At 37.0% G+C, this 8,021-nt stretch overlaps 1 protein-coding gene across 1 annotated transcript in view; it reads left to right on the top strand.

Moving 5' to 3' along the window:
• Positions 1–8,017, top strand: part of LOC119426969 (N-acetyllactosaminide alpha-1,3-galactosyltransferase) — a gene marked incomplete at its 3' end in the record, with an annotated part of 61,129 nt that extends 53,112 nt beyond the window's left edge. The window contains exons 2-3 of the mRNA XM_037694544.1: positions 5,161–5,298; positions 7,639–8,017. Of these exons, the coding sequence (XP_037550472.1) occupies positions 5,161–5,298; positions 7,639–8,017 (517 nt within the window). The remainder of the gene's footprint in view (positions 1–5,160; positions 5,299–7,638) is intronic.
• Positions 8,018–8,021: the final 4 nt, after the last annotated feature.

The raw sequence follows: 8,021 nt of genomic DNA, 5'->3' as shown, positions 1-8,021 counted from the left end.
TATATATATATATATATATATAATATTGTCTATTTTGGAGTTATAACCCCCCACCCGGTGTAAAGTTCACAAGCCGCCACTGCTGACAGTGTTAACAAAATCACATCAGGATTTTAGCTAATGTTCTTTTTTAAAGTTAACACAAGTCTCTACTCATTTGCACTCAAGCTTTAATATTTAGCAGCCACCAAAGCTTTGAAAATGCATTAAAAATTACACAAGCTTAATGTTTTCCACTAAAGGCCAATGTTTTATTAGTGTTCTCGTTATTATGATGATTGATATTATTTTATGATAGGGCAGCAGCTCTTCAGCTTCACCTTTTCTTCTTACTTGGAACTTTGTAGCAGAAGACAAACATAAATCAGTGACTGAGATATACAGTAATGCACAACTGATTCTTTTAGTATATTTTGTTGCAAAGAGGTTTGCCAAGAGCATAATAGAGCAGGCTTTTAATACCTAATATTGTAAAATCTCTGCTAAACAAATGTAGTATTCTTGAACTCTGAAGTGTTAAGTAGAAAAATATTTGGAAAATTAAATCTTGGATTATCTGTATTCAATAACTTTTACAATAATATGGCCTTGTCCATCTGGTATTCACTCCAGACAAAAAGAGAAATGCCAACAAAACTAAATAAATAAATAATCAAATGAAATGATTCAAAGCTTTTTGTTGTTGTTGTTGCTGGGAATATCATTTCAATAAGCCATTTGGAATATAATTATAATTATTATTTATTGTAATAAATTAGAAAAGTATATAGATTATTATTAGCTAATTAGTAATTAATAGCTTATTATCATAAAGATTATAATTTTATTTATTATTTATTCATTTTTTTTATAGCCAAAGTGTCTCATGACATCAAGTCCCGGGGGTGGGGGCACATATTTAGCATGTTTCGCGATCCTTTACAGAAACGGAAACTGCAGGGAGAAAGACCTGTTATTTCTAGCAGCATTTTTGGATTTTCCCAGAAGCGTAAAAGCACATTGTTTAAGGGTTATTTTACCGGTAAAATATTTGCTCGTCATTGTTGTTCGAGCCGTTACATTACAAGCCAAACCAGTTTGACCCTAACAGAAACCTAATGAATGACATGACTTTTCACTCATTTTCAATCAAAAGAAATTATTCAAAACCACAATAAAACATTTTTTTCTAGGCATTTTAATTAATTAAAACTATATTACCAGTACTTCATCACAATTAGTGCAAAACGGTATTGCTTTTCAGCTAGTTCTAAAATGATCATTTACTATGTGAAAGTAAAACACACAGTTTTACTTGATTTACACATCTCATTTTAATGACATAAAAAAACTCTGCGTGATGCTGAAACTTAAACAAGTTTGAACAATGTTGAGTTAGTTTCTTGTATTACGTATTGCTTGTTGTAATTTTTAATGAGTTTCTTGTCTTCGCCTGTTCGTTGAGCTGCTTTGTTTCTTTTTATCGTCTCCAGCACTTGTGATCAGATAAATGTCGATGCTCTCTTTCTAGTTATTATCTCACTCTTATTTACTGATCTATATCTACCCAGAGTACCTGTGGTTGTGCGTATATTTGAATAGCATTAATTACCTGTAGTGCAGCCTGAAAGGAAACAACTCTGGCAATATGCATGCGAGTCTGAGTGAAGAAAAAATGTAACCTTACATTTAATGTAATAGTGTTTACAATGTTAAAGGAAATTTGTCTCACCCTGATAAGATTCACACATTTTACATACCAACTACTTAACTCTAATGGTATTTCTAATAAAAATAAATTATTCCCTGTGTTTTATTACTTCCATTTATCCATCCATTATCTTTTACCTTCTTTTTCCTTTCCGGGTCACAGGGGTCACTGGTGCCCATACCCAGCAGTCACTGTGCAAGAGGCGAGGTAAACCCTGGACAGGTCTCCAGTCCATCACAAGAACACATAGCTCTCTCTCACTTCCACCAAGGGACAATTTAGAGTTACCAATCAGACTAACATGCATGTTTTTGGTCTGTGGGAGGAAACTGGAGTCCCCGGAGTATTTACACACATGCATGAAGAGAACATGCAAACTCCATCCAGAGAGGTCCTGGGCCGGGATTTGAAACGGGCGACCTTCTCTCTGAGAGGCAACAGCTCTACCAACTGAGCCACCGTGCTGCTGTTTTATTACTGTTGAATCATTTGACCAGCACCAGTGTGTGTGTTTACCACTCAGATGGGTCAGTTGTGCATGCTAAAACATGAATGTGGGCTGTACTATGAATTCTGAATCCAATGGTTCAATTTTTGTTCTAGTGTTGCTACATAGGTTGCCGCTAACAGCTAATAGCAGAACTAATCTTTCATTTGGCGGATTAGCGTTTTTGCTTACTTTGAAAAACCATAGCGGAATTAGCTTTGGACTGAGTTAAATTAGGTTTTGCTAACTTTTAAGTCAGCTAACAAATGTCACAAGCTTGTTCCTGTCCATTGTGGACATGTCTCAAAGAGTCTGTTAGACACGCTATTAGACTACTACGTGCACATGCGACAAGAGACATTGGTTGACACCACTTCAAATGGAAGGAGACATACCTGTAGATATGTGACGCGGACTGACAGTGGTCTAAGCAGTTAGCGGTTTAGCGATAGCTTCTGCTAATTTTGTAGTTTGTGGAATATGGGTTAGAGAAGCTAACATTTTGGTTAGCTTTGCCACCACTGCTTATGAAAATGTCATCTGGTTGCGTAAAGCGCTTTTTAAAATTTATTTAAGCAGCAATTTAAGCATTTTAGTGCCTATAACCTGACTAGCACACAGTATTTCATTAAACAAAGTTGTAATTCCTGAAGAAGTGGAAGAAAAAGGTAAAGCAAGTGAAAAAACAAGGGAAGCAAAGAAGTTGAAGCAATGTTAGTCTTGCATTAGAGTTAAATTCCCCAGATTTAAGAAAGAAAAAAAAAAAGCTTTTGTGCTCCACCCTGTTTGTCTTTCCAAAGAATTTGTAGCTCGTTGAGCTTTTCACTTGATAATGTTTGTTTATTTGACATGGTGCCGACAGATGCTTTCAACACTTTGTCATTGTTTTTTCCCCATTGTTTTTTAAGGGAACACGTAAATGTATGATACTTTTTTTTTTTTTTAAGACAATTGTGTGAGTTCCCACATTTCTTTTTTTTATCAGAGCAAAAACTAATTCATGCTGTTTAAAGGGATAGTCTGCTGAATGAGATCTGTATGGACATGCATGTGCACTCATCATCTGTGTATCAATGGTGTTGAGGCTGATAATGTACCAGTTTGCTAGGCGTTGAGTAAGCATTTGGATTGACACTGATCAGGCAGACTGATACGATCAGCATTCTCATCACCATGGCATAAGACACAATTTATACACCACAGTGTTTCCATCTTAACTCTTTTGTTGCTATATTTTGCAAGTCTTAGGCTCCTCCAGCAATTTTCTTTATTGAAAGCGACTTTGAACAAATTTGGTAACTTTTTCTGTTCTTAATGGAGACTTTTGAAGACTGTTAAGAAGGCAGGTATCCAACAAGCAGTGCATGTTGCTGTCAGCCTTCCCACCGTCCCAAAGTGCTCACAGGTGACTCAGTCTTTTTGCAGCGTCTCTCCCAGCTGCAGTTAGAGCAATGACAACAAATATTCAAAAGATAAAATATTTAAAAAAGACCATCTACCTGTATCCATCCATCCATCCATCCATCCATCCAACTGTCCATGTTCATGGAGGATCACAGAGCTGTGCCTTTCTCCTGCAGCCACTGTGCAAAAGGCAGGGTACACCCTGCATGGTCACACGTCTATTGCACGGTCATGTAAAGACAAACAAGACAGACAATTTTTAATTAAAATGCATCTGAGGTTACTATAAGCATGGTTACATTGCATTTTTAACAAATTCTGCATCACAGGGATGCATGACGCATGATGCAAACAGGTCTCACTTTTAAACGAGTCTCCGAGGCTCATTGTGATTAATCTGTATAAATAAAGGTTGGACGAATGACCTCTTAGCCCAAATGTGCACATTTATTTATTGCAATATTAATAAAGCACATAGGCTGCCACAAACCCCATCATTTTTCCAGGACCAGAGTTCTTTGGTAAGATAGACTCTTACAGAATGACCATTATAAATGCAACTGCTCACTAATCAAGAATATATGCTTAAAACAATAAAATAAAATAAATACGCCCAGAAATTTAAATACAGCATTATATTATTTGACTTGCAACAATTAGGCTCTACAGGTTTCTGAACTGAAGTTTACCATCCTAACCTCAGCTTGATCTCTGTCTCTGTTCCTGTGAACCTTGACTGTCTTCAGCCTTGTCTTAAACTGTCTGTCACAAATCTTGGGATTGTTTTAGACTCTGCTTTTGAACAGATTATAACTCTGTTCTGCAGAAAATCTTCTTCCAGTTAAGGCTCATCCAAAATGCTGCTGCTCGGCTCTTAACAGGAACTGGTAGGTTTAATCATATTTCACCAGTTTTATCTTCCCTTCACTGGCTCCCTGTATGTATCAGAATAGATTTTAAAACTCTCCTGTTGACCTTTAAGTGCATTTAAATGACCTTGCACCCTCTTATCTCTCTAACCTACTTCAACCATATGTTCCTTCTCGGGCACTGAGATCATCTGACCAGCTGCTTTTGATTGTACCAAAAACCAGGCTGAAGCTCTGAGGATATCGGGCTTTTTCAGTCACGGGTCCTAAACTTTGGAACAATCTGACCATCAACATTACACAGGCCACTCCACGTCCTGTTTTTAAATATTTTAAAAACACACCTGTTTTCACTGGCATTTAACACAGTGTGATGTAGTATTTTATTGTTTTGTGTCTTTATGTATTTCTATTGATGCTTTTAGTATATATATATATTTTTTGCTTTAAATTACTGCCATTGATTTTTATTGTTAAGCACTTTGGTAACAAATGCTGTTTTAAATGTGCTTTATAAATAAATTTGACTTGACTTGATCATTTGACTTCAGAAAACTCAGTTCATTGGAGGATAAATGTATTCTCAGAGGTGAAAGAAAGAAAGAAACATATATATATATGTGTATAAAATAGAAATTTGAAAGTACTGTATGTTAAAAATTTTGAACCTACCTACATATTAATTTATTGATCGTTTTGTTTCACTTCAGGTCCAGACCAGCAGTTCAGACTCGCACTTCCTGGAATGCTCCTATCGTGTGGGAACTGATGTTTAATGCCAATCTTTTTGACCAAAAACACAAAAAAGCAAACACAAGTGTGGCCGTCACCGTGTTTGCTGTTGGAAGGTTTGTTTCTTTTTCAAATTTATTTCCATAAATTTATTTAAACAAAAATTATCACTATCACAACCAGCGAATTAACAAAACTCTTTTAAATTTACAACTAAAAATGTAAACACCAAACCACTGAACGGAAGCAGAGCACAACATACATCACTTTGAGATATTTAAGGAAATGTGGTGCTTACTTTAAAATGAAAGGCGACCTCTAGTGGCCATGACCAGTACTGCATAATTATTATCAAAAGGGCTTGTACAGCATGTGTTGTCTTGTTGTTTACTCAATAATAACGTTTTCAACCCCTTACCATAACCTAAAAAATATTCACCTCTAAACCATCTAGAGTTGAGAAAACTAAAATTTGTTACCAAATATTTTAACAGATTTCTGTAGTTGTGTTTTCATAGCAACAAACTAAAACATTTAACAGTGAGTGTTGTTATCACTCGTCGCCAAAAGCAAAATATGAACCTCTGGCTGAAGTTTAGTAAAACTCTCAGAAAATAATCATTACAAGTATCTCTACAACTCAGTAAGTTTTGTGACTACTGAGCTAAAATTTGGTATAGTAGCTGAGACTCACCCTCTCTTATTCTTTGAGCGCTGATTGTTTAACCATAAGCAAAAATCCCAGGGGATCGGGTGGTTCAAGAACATCCTCAGTTGTGGAGAAATGGAGATCCTCAAATAATTTATTCGAGGAAACTACGGTATGCTTTTATGTGATGTCAACAACAGAAAGCATAACTAACCTTTTAAGAGGCAAAGCAATGCATTTATATCTTTCAAAAATCATGTCTCCCTCTGAATAAATAGGTATAAATAGGGAGTGGTGGTGAAGAGGTTAGAGAAGGTGGGCCTGTGATTGGAAGGTTGCCGGTTCATCTCCTTGGACTGACAACATCAAAATGTGGGTGGGAAAGGTGAAATGCCCACACCTGCCTCCACCATCATTTGCTCCCACTGTGGGCCCTTGAGCAAGACCCTTAACCCCCACCATCTGCTCCCAACAAAAACAGGTCTCTCTTGAAAATGAGTACTTGTGACTCAATAAGACTACCTGTATAAATAAAGGTTATATAAATAAAATAGCCTACAGCCTGCCACTATTCACCACCTTAAGGTAACACAGAGAGGTGAGGGAGGCTAACCCTCATAATTCACTTCAAGATGGCTGTCAGAATCAACTGATGTCAGTAAACAAAACTGGCGATGATGATGATAGTTTTACCAAAGAATTGAGTTAAAACGTGTATTGTATGACTTTTTATAACTGTTTATTGTTGTCACTGTTGTCCACTGTTGTCATCATTCTTTGTTGAAATCAGGTCTCTCTTGTAAATGAGTCCTCGAGGCTCAATGGGATTTACCTGTCTAAATAAAGGTTGAATGATTTTTTTTTTTTTTTATCTGAGAATAATTCATATTCTAAGTGTCCCTGGGCAAGACACTGAACCCCTCATTGCCTCCGATGTGTATCCCATCGGTGTATGAATGTGATCTAAAGCACTGATTATTATTTGTACAGGTTCTTAGTTTAACTCTCAGGATTTAAAGGGGTTTAACAATATGGGTTCATTCAAATACTGCTGGTTTTTTTACGGGGCTGATGTGGAGTAGATGTAGGGCAGCTGACCTGGGGCCAGAAAGTTGGGGTTCGACTCCCCGCCATGCACACATGTCGTGGTGTCTCTTAACAAGACACCTAATCCCTAATTTCTCCCCGGGCGCTTACACAGCTGCCCACTGCTCCACCTCAGTGTATTTCACATGTGATTGGTTAAATGCAGAGAACTAATTTCACCATTGTATGGGAACATACAATGAAGACAATCTCAGACTTATCTTTCTTTTTTTTTTCTTTTAACTTGACATAAACCTTTTTCAAAGTCTAAATAAATTGTTTTACCTCATAAGCCTACGTCATAACAATTGTTTTAGTGTTATTGTATTGTTTTAATACAATAATACACTTAAAATGAGAAAAGTTTGCATATCTGCATCAAACTTGTGACCTTGAAGACCTCTTTATACTTTGAAACAATGACTGCATTCAGACACATTATGTCACCTCTCACATAAATTATTTGTCTTAGCTTCTGTTTCTTTCAGCCACCAGAGTCTCTCTTAGCTGGTTATTTGACTACGCTCAGGCTAAGGAAAACAGAACCTGTTTTAGTGTTGACAGTCCAAATGTCAGCGGACTCCAGGAAAGTCATTGTCTGCCGTCTCAAACAATGTTAAAGACAAACCTGTAGAAAAGTTGTATTATCTCAGTTAATAAATGCTGTATCATACTGTGCAATAACTAATATGTCAATTGTTTTTCTCTGTCTCCACTGCAGATACCTGGAGGCCTACCTCAAAACTTTCATAACCTCAGCAGAAAGACATTTTATGCTGGGATTACCAGTGACGTACTACGTGTTCACGGATTCACCAGAAAGCGTATCGAATTTTGTTCTTGGTCCACAGCGAAAACTAAAAGTTGTACGGGTGGATAAGTACAGCAGATGGCAGGACATCTCCATGATGCGAATGAAGACGATATCAGAGACGATTGAAAATGAGCTCCGGCACAGCTTCACACATGTCTTCTGTTTTGATGTGGACCAGGAATTTAAGGGCAGGTTTGGCTCTGAGGCTCTGGGAGAGTCCGTGGCCATGCTCCATGCCCACTATTACAAACTTCCAAAGAACAGGTTCACCTATGACCGAAACCCTAAAT

This window comes from Nematolebias whitei, chromosome 2 (assembly GCF_014905685.2).
Source record: "Nematolebias whitei isolate Nwh7 chromosome 2, NemWhi1, whole genome shotgun sequence".
NCBI lineage: Eukaryota > Metazoa > Chordata > Actinopteri > Cyprinodontiformes > Rivulidae > Nematolebias > Nematolebias whitei.
Note: the sequence above shows the minus strand (reverse complement) of the source record. Positions and strands in the feature narration are given on the sequence as shown.